Source organism: Electrona antarctica (genome assembly GCF_951216825.1).
Source record: "Electrona antarctica genome assembly, chromosome: 22".
Taxonomy (NCBI): Eukaryota; Metazoa; Chordata; class Actinopteri; order Myctophiformes; family Myctophidae; genus Electrona; species Electrona antarctica.
The window spans coordinates 19,781,579-19,804,344 of record NC_136805.1 but is presented as its reverse complement, the minus strand read 5'-3'; the positions used below and the strand labels follow the sequence as shown (position 1 = coordinate 19,804,344).

Sequence of the window (22,766 nt, the reverse complement as noted above, 5' to 3'; positions counted from 1 at the left end):
GTAAATAATTGCTAATTCATTGAGCAATCACTCTTATTGATGTGAAAACGTACTCGTCTCCCAGGTTTATCAGTGTATGGAATTTAATGAAACAAAACCCAATTATTGAATTGAACAAAATGATGCGACACCTCCCACTCAACCATGAGTTCTGTGCATCTCAGCCAAAGAGACAGTAGTGTCTCTAAGTGGACTTTCACAAAAACAACTTCAAGCCTAACAATGGAGCCACACAGGAGAGGATAATGTACACTGTGCTGGCCTCATTTAGTGCCAAGGCCTAATCGTGCTCCTATTGTCTTCCAGTCAAGCAGAACTGCCAGTGTTGATTTTTGGCCACCAGGGGGCCCAGGAGATAAAGCTATGCTACTGTGAGGATATAGTGGAATTGTTGGGCTGCCAAGCAGACAGCAATACAAACTAAGTAGGACACACAAGCGTGGATGTGGACACAACCAAGTCCCCCGCAGCTGTGGCTGTGAGGGGTTAAGGGGCCCCTCTTTTACTGCTCTCTGCTTGCATATCAACATGTATTTACTTGGGTTGTCACAACAACTTTTTTGATGACACAAAAAGGGGGCTAAGGGGGGGCTAAAGGGATGTCAACAGAAAAGGCTAAAGGAAGTCAGGGGGCGTCTCTCTAGTGGCTGGGAGGTTGAATTTCTCATCTGCATGACATCAGAGAGTGAAATTATCACATACAGCATGTCAAACCAATCTGTTTTGTACAACTTTATTTCACTCATTTTGTCACCATTCTCCTCTCCTTTTTTCAATGCTGGAAATTCTTTAGAAATGCAGCTAAAATTAGACATCAAAATCAATAGAGAAGTCCTTCATTTGTAGTGATATTCATCAAATCCAAATATATGCATAACTTGTTGACGAGCCATCAAGTTCATACAGGTATACATTTGTGGAGTGTTTGGAATGAATGCCGACCATCAACATAAAATCTGTCATAGATGGAGATAAAAGTCTAACAACTGAATGTATCAAAATGGAAAAAAGTATTAACTTTTTACAGCCCATTATTGATTCAAAAGGTTTTCTGTGCAAAATCCCCAAAAAGGAGAGAATAGATTTGATATTCTTGTAATCTAAAACAAAAAAAGCACATTAAAACCATTGTATTTCCCATTTGGTAATGTGTATTCACAAATCTGGACTGAACTCAGTCTATATTTATAACATCTCCTTTGCACTTGTTGAACCACTTTACACAAGATCACAACACCGGGGCTCTACTGCAGCCATCGGGCGTCCGCCAGCGTCGCGCCATCGTCAACGCAGGGAATGTTACCTTTTTAATCAATGAAGGGTGCTCCACTGCAGACGGTTGCGTTTCGACGGCGTCACCAATTCGCCCTGGTTCTTTTTTTTACGCCGTCCAAACGCAACAAGACGCACTCAGTGGAGCCCCGGCATTATAGACTGGTTATTTTGAGCTTGAGTGGGTACAAGTAGATTTCCAAATTGAAGTGCATTTTGAATAGTTTAGAGACATTACAATACAGGAGAAATGTTTTTTGACCAACACACCGTATGGGGTAAAGGCACAAACTTTTTGTTGTTGTTAATGGTCATTGATTGATTTCCCCACACCAAAAGTAAGCTGCATTCATCCATTATACTGAACGTGAACGCCTACATTTTGTACAACTTGTTTCAAACTATTACAGACAAATAACTAATTTGTTGCATTGAAAGTATATGAAACATATATATTGAATGTGTGTTGGTCACAAGTATTATAAAAGGTAATAAGATTGTATGAGAGTAATGAGACCCACCTTTTTCCATTTAACTATAACTGTATATCCAGGCTTCTCAATGCACTCTTCCATTCTATGACTGCAAACACTGAGAAGTTAAAATTAAATGAACCCCAACCTATACTATATCAAAATCACAGTTATACTGCTCAATAATACAACCAACCCCACAGACCTGATAATGTTTTGAGCAACACCAGTACTCTGGCGGTCAGCTATCTGCTCACATGAATCAAAAGGGGAACAAAAAACTGAAATGCAATTTGAAATGAGGTTTAGTGCTTGTTCAGGTGATTTGATAACATTTCACCTGTTACAAGGGAACGCATACATTCAGTAATTCTCACTTGCATAAAGAAGTGGAACGGCATTGGACATACCACACAGTGGCCATTATCTTGAACATCATACTGGCCTGCAGATATCTAAATGACGGAGCGGTTGCACAAAGACCTGCCCGGCAGCACTGTTTAATGCAATTTATTTGTGCGAGTTAAGTATTTTCTTTACTCATGACAAAGTTGTAAAAGTCAACAGTATGTATGTCCATAAAATATATACTCTAGTTCTTTCTTTCAATCATTTTATTATTATTATTATATTTTAACAATCTGATCTAACGCCGGCTAGCCGACTTTCTAACGTTTTGATAATTCGTGCAACAGATGTATGCATACGACGGTATAGAGTTTCAAACTAGTGTATTTAAGAAGATGATCAGGTAATATAATATTGAAAAATAATAACAAAATTATTGAAACAAGGAACTAGTGAATTGTTTGCTAGCGTGCTGCTTGTTTATGTTATGGTCTGGATATACATACTGTACAACTTTGTCATGAATAATTCAACAAAAAAAGACTTATAACTCGCACAAATAAATTGCATTAAACAGTGCTCAGGGCTGAAGGCCAAAAAAAATCCCAAGACTGAAAATGTTTTTTTTGCAAATCTGCACCGATCTCATTAAATGACCCCTATGAGATCCTCAGGACTGAGAACTTTAAACCCTGAGTACTGCCGGGCGGGTCTTTGCGCAACCGCTCCGTCATTTAGATATATGCTACTGGCCTACCCCCACATAGAATGATATAAGAGCAAAATGGCCACCATACGATAATGGTCAATAATAGGGCTGTAACCTGACTGCTGTTCAAAAAGATTCCAAAAATGTCTTACTATCGGTATGTAATTTGTCTCAAATGGCACAGTAAAAAAAACAACTGACTTTTATGAAGGCAAAGAGATCTCAAGAGGGGATGGTTCATTTATCAGCCTGTTACAGAAAACAAAGAGACAAGTGCACACTTGTCTTTTGCTATAAATTAAAACATTAATAAAATTAAGTTTCAGTTGAAAATCCTTCATTAGGGAAATCGCAATATACTGAAAATCTCAAGGATTTACTTGGCTGAACTCTTTGGAACTCAATGTCAATATGTTGGAAATTTGTGTGGGGGGGGGGGGACCAACGTGTAGCAGTCTTTTTCACATGTAGCATAAAGCCCAAGCTTCTCCCAGAGAACCCCAGAAAAATAGAGGCCTGGAAAATAAACGATGGTCTAAATCACAGGCAAAAAGGGGGGGGGGGGAAACATCTCACCCAATGTAGATGATACTGTATGTGCTGCAGGTAAGTGTGGTGTTGAAAAGATCAGTGCATCTCATGATGATTAGCCCCCGAAGAGGACAAAGTCTCTGTCTCTGTCCGAGAAGGAAATGTCCCAGGCCAGTGGGGAACGTTGGGTGCACCCTCCAGTCTTCAGATTACAGGAGTAACCCGCGGGACAGCAGTGCTTTAGATCCGCACAGCATGTGGCCTGTCGGAGGAAATGCAGTTAGAATAGAGCTGGCTAACAGTAGCCAGTGCGTTCCACGATTCTGAATTAGGCTGGAACCCAGGCTAGGCCAGAGTCCTGCACGGGTCCAATTCTCATAACCCGCACCCGCCCGGCCCGTCAATCATCAGTTCCGCAACCCGCCCGTTACCCGCGATTTATATAAAACTCAAAACCAGATCCGCCCCACCCGTCAAAAATTGGAAGCAAGGATTTGGCCGTGATGTCACTGCTATGCAACAAGGAAGTAGCACAGGGATTGGGAAGCACAGCAGCAGAAACAGAACGCCATTATGAAGGAATCGGCAGTGATGTGACATCACTGACGATTCCTTGGGCATGTGACGGATGCCCAAGGAAGTGGTTGCTCCACTCAAAAATGATTAAAGGCCAGTGGTTAGGGCACATAACACATAGGCTCTGATGCCTGTCAGTGAGTCCCCGGTTCGATTCCCGGGCTGGCCAGACCATTAGCTGCTCTCCATGTTTTCTGTCTCTCTATACTGTACTATCAATAAAGTCAGATGAAGTCTATGAAACTAAGATAATTAAACAAAACCGTACAGGTTGGTTGGGGCACCTTTGGGAACACATTTGGGAGGGATAGCATGTCAACTTACTCAGTGTGTTTATTAGAGGGGAGATGTGGTTGTCTACGGTCTACTCTACACCCTCCCCAAACAGTAGGGTTTCACAGTGACTGCCGCTGGCCATTTAGCAGTTAGTTCCGCTTGAGAAACTGGAAGTTATGTACCACATTAGCGTCGTAGTGTTGCTCTTAATAAGCCTGTTAAAAAAAACGTTATTCTTGGTATTGGTTTTATGTTGAGTCATCTTTGTCTAATTAAAAGTAAAAAGGTCAACGTCCTCTAAGTAGCAGGCTATGGCAGGTAATGTAGCAAAGCCACACGTATGCAACAGCAGCCTGAACCATCACTTATGAATACAGATACTAATATTAATATGTCAAAGCAAAGGGATACTCTTCATGTGACCACCACGCTGACTGTAGCTGTGCTACCTGTTCAAAACATGTAAAAAATAACGGTAGTGGGTCGCACACACCAAGACTTCAGTTCAAAATATTTACTGTATTTTTGAACGTTTCGGCTATCCAGCCTTCATCAGTGTCGAAGGCTGGATAGCCGAAACATTTGTCCCTGTTAAAAAATGCAAAGTAAAAGGGGTAGAAATTGTACTCTAAATTGTGTCCAGAACATGTTTTTGAATAGTCCTGTGTGTAAGTAAAGAGATTTGAATGAAATAATGTGTTTTTGAGTGCCTTGGACATCCAAACATTCAAGCCACTGTTCAAATATCCATACTGAAACATTTTAAATACATGCAAATATCATGCCAGGCAGGCAGCACATGCTCAAACACACCTTACCCCCACCACACGTTATGAATGACAAGAGACGACACAACATAAAGCACTGAATAGCAGTGGCAGAAATGCAGAGATGGCTACAGTACTGGCTGTAGCAGCATAGAGCGCTGTCTCAAAGCATGTCACACAATGTTCTATATTAGGAACATTAGCTGCATTCCTTTTACAGGGACAGAGACTATTGAGGATTAAATAAACAAGCCATTGAATATCATCTCATCTATTTTTCACAAGAACAGTAGAACACAAGCACATTATTTCAGGTGATCATGAAAAAAACGTATAAAGTTGAAATGTGGAGATACAAGGTTTCTGCCCAATAGGAAAGAAATTCACAAGCTATACCTTGGGGGAGGGGCAGCATGCCCACTGTGCGGCTGAGGTCCTGCAGCATGTCTCTTGCAGAGAGCAGCGGAAGCTCCCCGTGTCATCACATGGTACGTCCTGTTTGTCTGTAGCAGTGTCTCTCTGTTCGGGATCGTCCACTCTGGTCAGGGGGGCTGCGTGGATGACCAGGCCGTTGGCCTTCTTTTCACAGGTTCCCGTCTGCATGTTGCACGCGTAGCTCTGAGGGCAGCAGTGTTCGTGGTCGGTACAGCACACAGCCTGCGGCAGGGAGGAGAGCCAAAGAGTGTTACTACAGTATGCTCAGTATGGAATTTTAGAAACCTTTTCATGCTCGGGAGCCCCAAATTATGGGTAAATGCATTTTACTGCGGCCCCCCATTATGTGGTAAAAAGGTTTCAGAATGTTTTCAAGTTTTTTTTAAATAGCTGATCTACAAGCTGTCGTGTGAGCCTGTAGAGCGGTTATAGCCGATGTACATAGGCTTTAAGTGGTTAAACTGAATTAGTTTCACACATTTCGCTGGGGACCCCCTGGAATCCGCTCAAGGACAGCAGGGACCCCACTTTGAGGACCACTGATTTAGAGAATATATTTCCTTCGCTCTGATTTCAGAGGCATCTAGAGATTCTGAGGGGCATGTTGTGTCTGTAATACAGTTCCAAATGATGTTGCCTTATGAAAAGAACACATCCACAGCTACATTATGATGGAGAACGGTTTTATGGTAGAGATTTATCACTTAACAGCAAAACAGGCTGTGTGGGTGTGTGTGTGTCTGTGTCAACCCTTGCTGCAGAAAAGCATCAGGAAAATGTGATTGCTGAATGTAATTTGCACACACACAAACAGAATGTTAAGAGCTACTGTATTTATTCACAAAAAATGGCAAATGTGCACTTGCGCATGAACAAAGACAGTCAGACCATGTGCAATTCCTGTCTGTTATGATGAGGATATTTGTGTTAAGGAACCTAGTTTTGTTCATCATCTTATTTGTCCAAAGCACCGGTGCCGTTTTTATTTCTAGCAACATCTCATGGGAACATCTCAAACAACATATCAATTTGTTCAATTGGCTAAAACATATTTGAAAAACTTCCAATTGCTGTATTTTTATTTTATTTCTGATAGATACACAGTGCATGAGAAGAGCAACATGGCAAGTGTGCAAATTGGGAGGTCAACAGAAAATCAATAGCACAGCGTCAGTAAACACAATGGCCCATGACCTAATATATAATAATAATATAAGTCTACCAAAACACCCACCTTGACTAGAGGACAGCAGCCCCAGTCTCCTGTGGGCAGCTTACAGCAGGTTGTCCCTGAGGCACAGCTGGTCTCGTCATCACATTTGATGTCTCCCAGCGTGGCACTGGCGGCCTGCTTGGTCAGGGCAGCCTGCTTGGTAAACCAGGGGATGACACGATGATCCCTTGAGCAAGAAGAGTGTTTGGTGTTGCAGGTATAACCACTGGGACAGCAGTGATCTCCATCAGTACAGCAGACCGCCTGGGTGGGAGCAAGGGGAAAGTAGTGTTTTAGTGCAGCGGTCCTCAAACCTATTCATGTCAAGGACCCCCAAATTGTATTGTATTTGGCCGCAGACCCCCATAAAACATTTGTGTTGTTAAAATGTTGCAAATGTTTTCTTTTTAAATAGCAGAACTACAGGCTCATTGTAGATCGTGTAGGTCTTGTAGGGATGCCTTGTGCACAAGGCTGTCAGTGTACACCAAGATGAGACCTCTGTGCCCTCACCTTCCTCAGAGGACAACAGCCCCACTTGGAGGCTTTGTGCATGAAGCAGCATGTGGTGTCCCTGGGGCAGCTGACGTGGGGATCACACATGTTGGAGTGGGATCTCCTGCCGATGGACTGGGCGGGCGTCCTCTGCATGGCAGGCCTCTTTTGGAACCAGGGGAGGCTGAGCCCACTGGGCTTGTCGCAAGTCTGCTCGGCCACGTTGCACTTGTAGCCTTCGGGGCAGCAGTGCTGGTGGTCTTCACAGCAGACAGCCTGTGAGGGCGAAGGGGATTATAGTCTGATCAGCCTGAAGCTGGCCAGAGCATAGATTGTGGTAGCCAGTGACTTCATGACTCTGGGTGGTTCAGTTACGTGCAAGACTGTTCCTTCAGTTTCTCTGATCTAAAAACCTAATGCTTGCCGTGTTACAGTATGTCAGATGGATAAGATAATACCTCTGTTATCGTGACACAACGTGCAATCAAATTTCATTCACTTAAATCAAATTCCGAAAATGTTTTTTCATCCAAATAAATGTGTGCTCTCTCTCTCTCTCACACTCACGCGCACACACACACACAGGGAGATACTGACTTGAAGTAGGGGACAGCACGCCCACTGGCCAGAGTTCTGCTTGCAGCAGGTGGTACCGCCCGGACACATGGTCTGCTGGTCACAGTTCTCGGCGTGTTGCTGTATGGTCATGGCAGACACCTTCACAACCCAGGGCAGGGAGGACGGCAGGTCTAAGGGGTCGTCACAGGTCTGGGCTTCCAGGTTACAAACAGAGCCGTGGGGGCAGCAGTGGATGTGATCATCGCAGCATACGGCCTATTGGTTGTGGGGTGGCAAGACATTTGACTTGGATCAGTGGGCTGCAACTATTGATTATTTTCTTAATCAGTTATTGGGAGTGGACTGAAGCCCGTAGAAGAAGAATAACTAGAAAATACTGTTCCTGAAGAAACAGTGTGGGCTCAAGTAGCTCTCTTCTCGATGATGATGATGATGTATTAACCTTCATGGCGTCAAAGCCCCCCTCCCTCTGTCTACCTATTGGTTGACTCACATGACGTCACAGCCCAGAGTGCAAACGGCCCTGGGAATAAAGACGTACATGTCACAGCCTAGCATTTCGTTTCCGATGTGCTTGTTTGTTCAATCACTGTGTTTTGTTCTGTAGCTCCAGTTAGCTCATAACGTTAGCCGCTGTTGAGTTATACTGTGGCGTTGCTGCCACAGGCCGTTGCAAAGTCTGGGTTAACACTTACACGTTGCGGCCTTTCAGGGCTTAGGAGGCACTCCCATTGGCTTAGGTTGGCATTTCAGAGTATGGGTTCAGACTCGGGGCAGCCAATCATGACTAGGTCCTCAAAGCCAACCCGAGAGAAAATAGGCCAGGCTTCACCTGGCAAAAATGACATCTGAAAAAGCAGCCTTATTTTCCCCACAGTCTGAGTGGTTGGCTGGGAATTTGACTGTTTCCGTTTGATCCCACCCCCTCCTGGCATCAGAGGTGTCCTTGACCAAGTCACTGAACTCCTGGCAAATCTGGGTTATTAAGACCCGTGTTGCATGTGACATCATAGCTTCTCTCTAATTGCAAGTTTGTTTGACTTGCATGAACAAAATGTATTTCTATTTTGTAGACACACAGAAGTCATAAGCTCTCTTAAAAACATATAGAATAGCACAAACAGCAACGGAATTTCATCTTCAGGATCTACATTCTAATAGTTGTTATAAGACTATAAATATATTGTAAGACTATTACCTATTACCTTTGAAAGACCACAAAGCGATTACCTGTGTGGTCTGAAGCAGTACTGGATGTCCTACTGACCTGGTGCAAAGGACAACAGGCCCAGTCTCCAGCGGGGGTCTGGCAGCAGGTGGTTTTTCCCGGGCAGTAGGTGGTTTTGTCACACTTGTTTTTGTCTGGTTCTGTTGCTGTGGGGAAGGTGGGGACCTTGCTGTGCCAGGGCACCACGCCGTTGCCAGAGTCACACGTGGAGGCTGGCAGGTTGCAGACGGTACCGTGGGGACAGCAGTGTAGGTGATCTTCACAACACACTGCCTATAGGAAGGAGATAGGACATTTCAGGGGGCCTTTCATAATGGTGGACCATCCAGACAAATGTAGCCAATGGTTCATATACAACAAACTTGTAAATATCAGATGTGCCTTCTGTTTAGACGGTAGTTTCGGGTAGCCAGACAACTATTCCACAATCTCTGAATGCTATATAGAGTCTGGAAATACACCTTTCCAAATCCAAATAATCTGTTTGTCATTTCTATTCACATATCAATGTCTTTGGAATAAATATTTGTATTTCCATTTCTGCTAAGCAGCAAGCTATATACAGTATGCTACTATGCTTAAATGATTTCTATTTATATTAGGATAAATGTGCGCGTCTGTAAAGACGAAACAGAAGTGGGAAGGAGGCTCCACATCCACTTTAAATATTTTACTCATATAATGGGTAAATATGTGCAAAACACAAATTACGTCTACCAACTCAAGAATGTGGAGAGAATTCTGTTGGAAGAACCTAATGAGATTTTTTATAACACCTACAATTAAGTCAAGACAATTGAAAACAGAACAGCCATGCTGGAGACAGTGTGGCCACAAGGAGGCGGGCCACGCTCATATATTCTGGACCTTGGAGACCATTCTGTGTTTAAGATACCTCAGACTTGTTCCTTTTTATTGCTGGGAAATATCCCTGAAGAGTTTTTAATACATGATAAATATTTACTCAAGATCCTCTTAGCAACAAGTAAGAAAGCGATCACACGACGCTGGTACCAACAGGACCCACCAATGAAAGAACATTGGATGGACATTACTGAGGAACTGTATGTTATGGAAAAACTAACATTCATACTTAGACTACAAGAGGATAAGTTCTATAAAAAGTGGGAAAAGTGGGATCTCTTCTCTCAGCCTAGCGATAATGCATGAGGATTTCAATGAATGTATCTTGTAATATGAAAAATACAGCCTTGTTTTTTGTGGGTCAAGTCTTTGATATGACCCGGCCGATGATCGAAGCCCAACCTCCCAGTCTCAGGGCAGACACTCAGGCCACTGAGCTGGTCGTTATCGGGGATAATAGAGTGGAAATCTTTGAAAACGCTCTGCCTGGCGTCTCCATGTAAACGAGCAAAACGATGAATCAGCAAAACGTGTGACACCATGACTCGGCTCATATCGCTTATGTTTATTACATTGGTGCAGAGCCCTAGGCCATATTTGAGTTCCAAGTGCTCCCTCGCCCCACACATCCTAGGAATACAAATTTAGCGAGCCACTGCATTGGTGAATGTAAACGCATGCGTGAATGGTCTATCTGGCAGTGTGTCACCGCCACCTAGCATGGCATGCACACTACAACATGTTAAATCACCATTGCGTCTCCGTGTAAATGCAGAATAAAACGTGAGAACGCAACGGGACTTTGCCGTTTTATCTACAGACTGTTGCTGTGTAAAGGTGGCCTTATATTACAAGAAACTAATATGTGCAACAATCTGCATGTTGTAAGAGTATAATCTGTTTCCAAAGTGTACATGGGGATGCATTTTTTTTAAGATGTTATTGATAGAACAGAAGGTTGACAGGAAATGGGGAGAGAGAGCTGTTGGGATCGGGACTCGAACTACACTGAGCCTAGGTGCCTGAACTGCCAGGCCAGCGGTCCAGGCCATAGGGATGCATTTTAATGCCATGTGACAATATACCTTTCAAAGCAAAGAAAGCTAAATGCTACACAATTCACTTGCTATATGATTTATTCTTCAAAACCTGACTTTGGATTTGATTTATGGCCAAGTGGATTGAATTAGGAAGCAGTCAGAAAAGGCTAAACATTAGATTCTATGATCACACACACACACACGCGCACACACCTACCTCAGGCAGAGGACAACACACCCATGTTCCCTCGGCTGATTTACAGCATGTACTCCCGGCAGCGCAGGCTACTGAAGCATTACAGGGCACTTCACGGACTGAGAGATGAAAACAGTAAATCGTGAGCTCAAGGTAAATTCCGATCGATTTGACAATGTATAATCTGCGTAGGACAGTCCAAATCAATATTATTGAACACAGCATTCGACCGTGGCGCGTCGTGATCTTATAGATCTGCTATTTCCGCTGTTGTTGAAAATGTTTGAAAAGTGTATGAAGATCTTTCAAAAAATTCGTACATTCATGCAAATGAATGGAAACGATTCTGAAAATTATGCAAAAAAGAATTGCGATTATCTCAAATAATTACGATCAGGCACTTATGTAATAATTGTGACAGGCCTACCTGTGCTCTGTATAGCAGTGGGTGCTGTCTCAATGGGTGCTGTCTCAGTGGGTGCTGTCTCAGTGGGTGCCGTCACCGGGCCGGTGATGATCTTAGTGGCTGTGATGGTCTTTAACAGGACCGAAACACAGGTACTGTGGGCCAGGTCACACTGGGTGTCAGCTGGACAGCAGTGTTGGAGGTCCGAACAGCACACCGCCTGTACAAAATGAAAATGGGACGAAAAACCAATATAACCACTTCTGCAATATGATACATTATATAACAGTTTGTTCATTTAAAACCACGATCCAAAACGTTTTGTGAATGTTATTTGAACCAATCGGAGTATGTTAATACAACAAAACTAACACAACAGTGGTTGGAGGTAGTTTCCCTGCTCTTCTATTGAGAAATGCAGATACTGAGGCCAGGTAGGGCTACTACTGTTTGACAAAAGATATTGCATGAAGCGCAACATTTCTTGAAAAGGTAAGATATAACGAAAAAAGGCTGGCGGGGGGAACGGGAGGCGGGGAAGGGCTGGCCGTGAATGAGTTAACATGATTTCCATTGTTATAATTCAACGGTATAATAGAGAACAATTCAATTCAGTTATCTCCTATCTATTTACTGTATCTGTTGCTTCCCCTTTCAATATGACAATGGAAATATTGACGTGTGGTCCATAAATATTGCGATGCCACCTTGAAATCATCCCAGCTCTAGTTGGAACAAAATAAATAGTGCAATGGAAGGCAGTGATTAATCCATTGAGACCTGGAACGCATCCATGTCACGTTAGCGTTTAACCACATTAACCATTAACCCATTTTGGGGCGAGAACCCGTTTTGGTGTTTTAAACATTGTTATAATTTAGCTATTGAAAAATAGCAGATCTACAAGCTCATAGCGCGCCACCGAGTGGCGCGCTATGAACTGTGCCTAAAATGTAAAAATGTGCCTCAAATCTTGTGCCTCAAATCTTTCCGAAAATTGTCATGATTTAGAAAACTTTTTTTTCTTTTTAATTTCGACGTCAGGCCTGAATGGGTTAAAAATGGAAGTAGTATTGTTGAGTTTTTGGAATAGCTGCCCCATGGCACTGTTCCAATCCATACAGCCCAACATGAAAAAAGAATAGATCGATCTGAAGACAGGTGCACATGGCTTTTGTGTCTGAGTGGGAAAGGAAAATCAATTTCACTGATGTGACATCTACTATGGCTGAACAATGACTCATATGCTTCAGTCGTTGAGCTGACATTCTCATCTAGAGTGACTGACAGTAAGTCGAGGATTCAGTGTCTTGCTCAAGGACTTTTGACCAAATTAACTCTGCATCGATATATTTTGAAGATGTTGTATTGCGATAATATCCTTGTTAAATTTCAGATCTACAAGCTCAGAATGCAATTTAAAAATAATCTTTGGGTTGTAAATATGAATTAGTGATTAAACCATGTTTGGTATACAAATCTAAATCTGCAGTGCTCTTGTTCACAAAGTGGGGTCCCTGACCCTGAGGGGGTTCCAGGGGGTCCTCAGCTAAAGCTTTTTAACCACTTTACTCTATATAGATGGGCTATTTGAAAAGAGCCGATCTACAAGCTCACCTCGTAGATCTGCTATTTAACCAGACCTTGCAGATGCCATTTACTTGTTAAATCTACCCTTGTAGATCTGCTATTTACCTGCGAGATCTACAGCTTGTAGATTTTGGAATGTGTTTGAAACATTTTTGAGTGGTGCACACCGCTCTGATAACTGTCCGTCTGTCCGTCCCACCCGCCCGCCGGGTGTGATTTTTCAAATGCAGACTAGGCTAGGTGTGTGTGTGTGTGTGTTTGTGTGTGGGGGTCCCTGACACACAAAAAAACGACGACTATAAATAAAGCTTGATTTGACAAAAAAACAAACAGATGGGGGTCCGTGGCCAGATACATAATTTGGTGGTCCTTGAGCAGGGGACCACTCAGCTACAGGTACTCACGTTGGGCATGGGGCAGCAGCCGTAGGTGCCATTGGCCGTCAGACAGCATGTGGTTTCATCGGGGCACGTCGACAGCTTGTCTGCACAGACCACTGACAGTGACGAGAAACCAGCAGGACAAGAGTTCAAGTATTATTACTTTAGACAAGGAGAGAACAGTGGCACGCAATCTCATAAATAGATGATAAATTAACTTGCTGCTACAGGGCTGGGCGGCGTAACGAATGAACAAGGCTACATTCAGTATTGAGCTCCAGAAAACACTGAAATTCCAATTCCAAAAATAACTCAGTAGTTGAGGAGAGGAAATGTGATAAGATGGAGACATAGAATATCGACATTGGTCTTAATATGGTGACATTGCACCCATGTCTACTGCTAAAAGCGCTAATGATCTCACCGTCATTTGGCAGAGCAGGGAACTTCTTGGTCAGAGGGACCCGAGTGTCACCAGATTTGCACATCTCATGCTCCAGGTCACATGTTGTGTTACCAGGGCAACAGTGCAGATGGTCGCTACAACACACAGCCTGTTTGGATTTGAGAGAATGCACGCACACCCACACACACACGCACACACAAAATAAATGTGTGGGTTTAGTGTGTGTTTTACACAGCTCAGAATGTTTACATACAATTCAGAAACTTAAGTAGAAGAAGATGTATAAACCGGGGTGGCACAGAGGTAAAGTATACTGATAGAGCAGATCATATAATTTATTCACAGGGAGATCTAAATGTCGGAGGTCCTTTGACAAATGACTGTGAGATTCCCACAACCCTCTACCATATTGCCAAATTCTGTGGAAAACGACAGCACAGAACTGCCAAAACTGTGAAATTGGTGGAATCTGTACGAAAATAAGGGGTCTTCGCCCCGAGGAGAGGTGTGGGGCATACAGTTACCCCTGCTCCTCAACCGGTTCATCCTGCAAGCTACCCATTAGAGAGCAAGGGTTCTCAAACTGGGGGTCGCCAAATAATTTTGGGGGGTCCCCAGATTAACTCATTCCATGCCACGTGACGCCTTTGGACGCCTCCCCTTTATAAAACAAAAATCACGCCCGTGTGAAGTGAGGGCCGCTAATATATTAAAGTCTAACTCATGTTGATTAGGTGATGTAATAGTGATGTAAAACAAACGGTGCTAACACAAACATTAAATTCTCTTTATTGTTAATGGCATTTAATGTTTGTGTTAGGGACAAGATGATGTATGCACCGAATATTCGCACCGAATATTCGGCTGCAGACAATATTTCGGCCCGAATAGGCAGAAAATAGATCACCGAATAGTGTATGCAATTAATGCATTCAAAAGAGCTGAATAAATGTTTTATGGACCCATAAGTGATTATTATTTAAGTTAGGTTTTGCCATAACCATTTATTTTGCCATAAATCAGGTAGCTTTAAGGTACGGCCATGACAGCAATGGTAGGAAAAAAGATCCGGATATTCGGTATTCGGTTTTCGGCCAACGGTTTCCTATATTCGGTATTCGGTTGCGGCCAAGAATTTTTCTTTCGGTGCATCCCTAACATTTTCCCTTCATTGTCAATGGCGTTTTTAAAACACACATTGAACAAAAAACAAACATTAAACCTGTATATAGGAGGGGCTAGCGCCCCCCTCAAAAACAAAAAGATTTATTTTTTTGACACTGAATGGCTGGAAAATGGGCAAATGGTGAGACATGGTCAAAGCATTTCCGGTGGTCCCCAGCCAAAAACTTTGAGAACCCCTGCATTAGACTATGATATATCTTGTGTGCAAAGCTAACATTTTGGGCTGAGAGTGATGCTATAAGAAGGACTGTGGGGTCACTGAAATGAGAGCATGAATGTGCTCAGTATCTTTCATGCAATGAATCTAGCCATTAGATTGTTATATACTGTATCTTGTGTGCAATTGGAAATTCAATGGTGGTGTAAGATGAAAGGTCAGGGGGTCAACACAATAAGGAGGGGGGTCATCTGGGGAGCATGAACAGCAAAGCATATTCCATGGTAATCATGTACTGCACTAGTGCCTATGTACTAGAGGAGTGTATCACAAGACTGAACAGCAGTCATAGGGTGTAACTTAGCATCTAGTTCCTGATTAAGTTAGCAATAGCACTATAAAGCATAGTTTATCCCACTTCAATGCTTTACAATTATTAGTGTAATGTGAAGACAGTTGCCTTTTTATTACCTTATTTAACACCCTTAAATACAATTAAAATGTTTATCAGAAACTAATCCCACCTTTCTTTTTATCTTGTTTTGCAATGCATTACTTCTCTAACAAGTGTGACAAAACTAGGCCAGTGTGTCAATGTTCAAGTTATCAGATTAAGCTTGAAGTACTTTTGGAATTGAAACACAAGCCTCCTCCAATGGCCATTGGTAATGATAATAATACGTAAGTCTTAAGTCTTAAATGCCACCGCCTTAATATTGCACAAATGCCAAGTTACAAGGAGAACAAACAAATTAACGGAGCTGAACGTGAATCCCCCCCACCGCCCACCCCTTTTTTCCCTCACTGTATATGTTTCTTTTCCCTTTTTACCTCCTTTATGATGAATTCCTGTTCTGTCCTTTGTCTATATAGAAGTGTCTATTTGTACGTCTCTAAATGTTTTTGATGATTTGAACATGGTGGACCCTATTGGAAACAAGTGTAATGCTTAATTGGGTCGTCCACTCACAGTTAACAGCCTTTGTAATGAGTTTGTGCTTGAAATGTACTGTAATTCTGCAAACTGTTAATACATTTTTCAATCAATCAATCAAAACAAAATTTCTCCAAAAGAAAGAAAACTAGAAAAAGTGCCCTTCCGGGCACAGGTCTCCACCAGGAGGATAGGAGTGTGTGTGATGTTTGGCAAAATGTTTAGGAGGATGTTTGTTTTTGCAACAATTTTCTTCATTTTGTTGAGGAAATGCAGAGCCAGATCACTCATAGCATCTCTGAGGATAGAATTCTGGATGAGCAGGACATGTGCAGCATTTTGTACAAAACGGGCCACTCCTGAAAACTTTGGAAGGCAATCTTAGCCAATCAGTGTACAATCTGAGAAATCCAACAGACTCGTCTTGATCACATGACTACAGAGATCATGTGTACCGATGGCATTTCTTCATACGCCTTTGATGGCAATTGGATGATTTGAGGCATTTTGTTCCAAAAATGAGTTTTGCAAAAATCAACCTGTTGGTGGTGCTATAACAGGCCAATGTGAAAAGGGTGGGATATATTCCTCAGCCTAGTAAGAAAATGTGTGAAAGATTTCACGTAAATTGCATGCTGCGTTCATGATTTGAGGCTATTGTTCAAAACGGGGCAATCTTGCAAACTGTGAAAGCCAATTATAGCCAATTAGGATAGAATATGAAATATCAGACAGATCCGACTTGAGCACATGACCATAGAGATACTGTGTAACGATTTGTGAGATTTTTGGACAGAATCTGGAGGAGTAATATCAGAAAATGTGTTTTACAAAAGTCGGCCTCCTGGTGGCGCTATAAAAGGCAGATGCTGAAAATGCAGGTCAAAGGTTTGTCCTTGGCCTCTAGGGAGTGTGCATGCAACGTTTCACGCAGATCGGTGCAGATTTAGGTAAAAAATGTGAAAAGCTGCCTCATGGTGGCGCTATAACAGGCCGTTCTGGAAAATGTGGGGCAGAGGTTCATCGTTGGCATCCAGGGAGTGTGTGTGCAAAGTTTGGCATCGGCCGGGTTAACGGTGCCGGAGATTAGCTGTACACAGACGGACGGAAGGAAGGACGGACGGACGGAAGGACGGACGGACACACACACACACGGACGGAGTGCAAAACATACTCTCTCCCCATGCCTTCGGCCTGGTGGAGACAATGAATGCTTGGCCAGGGACCACATGCAATACCTTCACGGACCACCAATGCTCCACAGATCACCAGTTAAAAAACCCTGCTCTAGATGAACTGAGGACAGGTACTGTATGTGTACGTGGGATACATTGTATTTTTTATTACAGAAATGAAGGGAGCCATGCATACCTCTGGATAGGGGCAGCAGCCATAGTCACCACTGGTCAGTAGGCAGCAGGTTGTACCACCAGGACAACTGCTCTTACCACCAGGACAAGTCACAGCTGCCATAAGAAAGAACACAAAGTTATTAAGGTGATATCACAAAATAGTAGAACAACAGACTTCAGTGGCACCTTTCGTCTTTCTCACTTTGCTTTTTCAAGAGGTTCTATGGCTTGAGACATAATACCATGGTTTGACTCTCTAGTAAGAACAATATTAACTTAAGCTAAATAATCCTCAGCCTATATGCGTGCGCACGCATGTCACACACACGAACGTCACACACACGAACGTCTCACACACACACACACACACACACACACCTGGGGACTTATTCTCCCGCTTTCTAGCAGGCAATTTCTCCAACATGGGGAAGGACTCCAGCGTGGACACACACTTTGAGTGGATCAGGTCACACTTTGTTCCCTCTGGGCAGCAGTGTTGCTTATCCTCACAGCACACCGCCTATGGAGGGGAGGAGAGGAACAGTTCTTGGTCACTTAGGATTCCCTTAAATAGTAGCTGCTTTTTACACCAGATAATGGTAGACTTGGAGATGTGGGGGGAGAGATCTTTTCTTTTACATACATCAATGAATCAAAATTGAGTTCAGTACAAGCTCACAACATGGTACATTTTGAGGTTGTAGAGCTATTTTCACTATTTTAGTTCAATTCACAGTTGCACCCCTACTTACATGTACTAGTACCTGCCAAGATAAACACCATATCTGAATGCAAAGTGTATTGTACGGTAGGTGTGTGAGAGTTGCAATCATGGATACAACCTTGGCCAGCGGACAGCAGCCCCAGGATCCATCAGGAAGCTGGCAGCAGGTGGTGTCATCCGGACATTCCGACGATTCGTCCGGACAAATGACTGCCTTCACTCCCTCCTGGAGGACAAGCCACCATAACCCATGCATACCAATGACAGGAACACACGTGCAATGGACTAGCAGTTAGACTTGAAAATTACCGAATAACAGCAGTATTTAGTGCTGAAAAACCTCTTCTATTAGGATGTAAATGGGAGAATAAACTCTCAATTATACCATGCCGTTGTTTTTTTCTTCTATAGCTCATGATGCAAGTATTTGCAAGCTTGTAATCAATTTCTGAAATGTCCAAACAGACCAAGAGCATTCATGATTAATGTAAACTTTCAATTTAAGTGGGAAGAATAACATACTGAAGGCGTGCGTTGTTTGCCCCTCGACAACAGCAACAGGTTCTAATTCTCATCGAATCTAATCTTGTGCTGTCATTTCCTGTAAGACTGTGTCAGGCATGTGCTTATTCATTGCATTTTGGGTTATCTTTTCATCTAGCTGAGTGCAACTGCACCTGTAAAATGAGATCTTGGTTTCAATCCGATTTTTTTTAAAGTAGTCAGCATTAGTGGAGGGCCTGAAGCCTGATCGAATTTCCAAAGATTGCCATGCTCCGAGGAAAAAGGCACATAAGCAGGTAATGCCAGCCAAACGTAACAAATCCCTTGATTATTTTACAGGCACTGCAGGTGATGAAAGCATTGAGGCGTATTAACTCTACATAATGCTATTAACGTAAAGGTTGATGTGAGAACCAACAGCTTGTCAAATCCCTAGACAAAGTGAAGTAAAATGGAATATGTATATGTATCCGTCTGAAGTACAACAAGTTCTGTAGGTGAACTGGTCTCTACAAAGTGCAGCTTGAATTACTGTACCTGCAGTGGTAGTATAGCCTGCTGGGCAGGAAGTCTCCTCAGCCAGGGCAGGGAGACTGTCTTGTTGACACACTTCGAGTGGACCAAATCACACTCCGTCCCCTCATAGCAACAGTGGAGGTGGTCTGAGCAACACTCAGCCTACATAGGGCATTGGACAGGATATTAAAATATTACACGTTCAAATATCATGCAATATTGATATTACAGTCCACAATTTGGCTGCAACATGACAGATGGCATACCAACAAAAGAATGAATAAACCATTCTACTACAACAAGAACAACATGACAACATTGCAAGAGAATGTTACAAAACAGGAAACAGCCTGGCTGACTCAGTGAGTGGCTTCGCTTGTATTTCAAACAGACCGTTTTGTGTTTGACACACACTAGAGATAACCTACTGAGTTTCACCACAGTTATCCAGATACTGTCTGTCTGTGCGTGTGTGTTATTTAGATAGCATACACTACAGTATGGTCTACTCTGGACAGATGCTAGGATTGATGTTTAGCTTAGCTAAGTGTTTTCTTTGTTTGTGCCCTGTTGTTTATTAAGGCCTCTTTTAGATGGTGACGGTTTCCAGATAAAACAGCAAAGTCCCGTTGCGTTCTCATTTTTTATTGACCCTTTACACGATAACGCACACTTTATGAAAAAGCTATAATGTCGATATGTGGCGGTAACGGGCTGCCAAATAGACCAGTCACCCACGTACAAGAAGAAGAACCAGGTAGCTCCCCCTTCACGCAACCCTATCAGGGTTTTGAATGACGCTTCCAGACCACAACGGGGTTGTGGCCGTCGCTCGCTGCCTGCTTTCTACTAACGCATCGAGGGACACACAGGCTGACAAGCAGCCCCAGAGCATGCAGGCAGAGCACGCCGCGGGATGGTTATATATTTTATAATACATTAGGCTACATAAACGCTGCTGCCGCCTATCACAAGGCATTTTATTTACATCATGGTTTTACATTCACCATCGCTGATGAGCGATGGTGAATGGCGATGAGGGAAGCTTGTTCATTGTAAGAACTCCATTATATCATATATGGCTCTGCATCAACAGCCAACATGAGCCATGATGTCATAAGTTTTGTGGATTTACCGTTTTGCCTGTTTACATGGAGAAGGGAGGAAACGGCGTTATCAAAGAGCTCCACTCTGGGAGGTGTTTTCACCTCCTGAAAACGCTGTTCTCGTCTAAAGGGACCCCAGCAAACGATACTTTATTTTGCCGTTTTCTATGAACACCGTTCTCATGTAAAGACCACCTAAGGTTCATGCACTTACTCCGATCTTGAACATTGTAAGTCACTCTGGATAAAAGCATCTGCTAAATGTCTAAACTGAAATTTGTATGTTGGGATTCATGATTCTATTCCTTTCTTTTGCAGTTTCTCTTTTCTTCGATAGACCTTTATTGATGATATGCGGGAACCATGACATCATGGACACTAAAATATTTAAAAACGCATATTACCCACACAAATAACCCAGGAAAGTGTTTGTTGTCTTCCACACATCATTAAAATAAGATCTGGTTGCCAAAAGGGGTGAAGTGTCCCTTTAACAGGTATCAATTGCATCTCTAGAGCCAAATACCAATTAAACATTTTGGTTATTACAGACTCGCACAATATTTGACATTAACAACAATGCAAATTCTATACTGTATCCTGAGTTGCACATTCCAGGCGAAATGAATACTGTACTTTTTTTTGCATCATTGGATATTCTGGGAAAGAAAGACTCACATTTGGTAGGGGACAGCATCCATATCCTCCATCGGGGGAGTTGCAGCAGGTGTTCCCGTCCTCACACATGCCACCATCAGGACAGATCAGAGCTGTGCTCAGGCCTACTACAGCCAGACACAGGAGCCCGACCTGAAGGGTCTGATGAGGCAAGAAACATCACTAGCCAGTAGCCGCCATAACTGTGGTTTTGTGGTAAGAGGAGACTATGTGATGTATGGAAAATAAAATGTATCATATCTTATCTAACTGGATTGTGAGTGTAAACCCCTCCCATTGTTGGAGGGGTTTACCTGCAGGTCCCCTAGCATTCCAGCCGACACACTGTTAGCCACAATAAAGAAATCCATGCTTTTAAGGTTCATGCCCTCTTTAAACTATGCATAGCACTCCAGCCTTGGATATTTTTATATCAATGTGTCAAATACATACATACTGTGCCTAACAATGCATGATATTTACGTGTCAAACTGAGTCAGCTGTTATGTTCTATCAAGCCTTTAGTTCCTATGTAGTGTATCTAGCAGTTAAAAAATATCCTAATAAAATAAAAACAAAATAAAATGAATGAACATAAAAGGCAATCTGTACACACAAAATAAAATGAATGAACATAAATGGCAATCTGTACACACACACACACACACACACACACACACACACACACACACACCACAGTTGGGGAATATTTTTTTTCAGAGCCCTCTGACCAATTGCAGTTATAGTTTTCCCCATATTACATGCTGTAAGGAAATCTATAAGTGCACAAAATTGAGGCACCATCATTCCTATTCTGCGAGGTGAATAGGACCTGTTTAAGTGTGTATAGGACCTGTTTAAGGCTGTGACCCACATACAGCAGAACAGTTTTTCTTACCATTGTGAGATGTGCAGGTGGAGACGGGGAAATGGAATTCAACTGTTATTCACCAACAGACACAGCTGCAATGCATGCCCCCTGTGAAGCCTGAACAGGGTACAGGAAAACAACTTACAATGAACTTTGAGTACAGTATCTCTACTGTAATCAAATTAGAAGTGATCACAAGACACTCTAACTGGAGGTATTTTTATATACTATACTTTTAGACATTCATTCATATAGCCTACCCTGTAAAGGCAAACAAAATGCATAGGCTAGGGCTAGGCGGCTAATAATAATGCTAACTAACCGGGGCTTAAGTGACAAATAGCGTCAAAACATGGTCTAAAAAAACACGACCATGGACCACCCTTACCTCGTTCAGTACATCAGCTCGAAATGGCACATATATGTTGTGTCAGCTGTTTCCTTGCTTTAAATATATAACCTATAGAATATATCCAGCAGTAAAAGCAATATGCTTAACCTACATCAGCACACTGACTGGCAGTTTTCTCCACACAACACAATTGAGTAATCACATGACATGCTTCATCATCATGTGACTCTGTGGATGGGATGCTAGCGTACTACCTATGGTTCTCATAGCCTGAAAGGACGCCAGCACTGTGATTGGCTAGTTGGTTGGACAATGTCGTCTCTATGGTCTCTGGTCTCTAGTGTGGTTCCCGTGACAACCCGCTAGCCAATCACAGAGCGGGAGACCTACACAGACCACATTCAGATGAGAAAAATCAACTGAAATCTAAACAGCACATGTACAGTGTTAGCCCTAGAATGGCTGTGCTGTGATATTACATAATTATACACCTTGTACAATTATAACACCTTTTTCATTTATATTTCCTCTAAAACTACCGTATTTACTTTTTTTTTTAATTTATTTATTTTATTTATTATTATTATTATTAACTTGTATGTAGGCCTATTTGCATTATTTTAT

General features: G+C 42.6%; 1 protein-coding gene across 1 annotated transcript; it reads right to left on the bottom strand.

Moving 5' to 3' along the window:
- Nucleotides 1-845: 845 nt before the first annotated feature.
- grnb (granulin b) lies at nucleotides 846-22,358 on the bottom strand. Its single transcript, XM_079492927.1, has 17 exons — nucleotides 22,179-22,358; nucleotides 21,818-21,907; nucleotides 20,941-21,081; nucleotides 19,178-19,318; nucleotides 18,255-18,362; nucleotides 17,791-17,932; nucleotides 17,432-17,526; nucleotides 13,803-13,932; nucleotides 13,403-13,494; nucleotides 11,430-11,628; nucleotides 11,024-11,121; nucleotides 8,942-9,175; nucleotides 7,693-7,929; nucleotides 7,114-7,371; nucleotides 6,622-6,864; nucleotides 5,349-5,609; nucleotides 846-3,595 (listed from the first exon to the last, which is right to left on the bottom strand). Exons 2-17 carry the CDS (start codon nucleotides 21,818-21,820, stop codon nucleotides 3,449-3,451), a joined length of 2,529 nt encoding a protein of 842 aa, XP_079349053.1. The 5' UTR covers nucleotides 21,821-21,907; nucleotides 22,179-22,358; the 3' UTR covers nucleotides 846-3,448.
- Nucleotides 22,359-22,766: the final 408 nt, after the last annotated feature.

Bases quoted from the DNA above. Each gene is read 5' to 3' on its own strand.
- grnb (XM_079492927.1), bottom strand. The intron at 19,319-20,940 runs GTGAGTCTTTCT...TGCCCTATGTAG, and splicing joins GATGCTGTCCCCTACCAAAT to GCTGAGTGTTGCTCAGACCA. The intron at 9,176-11,023 runs GTAGGTGTGTGC...TCCTTCCTATAG, and splicing joins TGTGTTGTCCTCTGCCTGAG to GCAGTGTGTTGTGAAGATCA.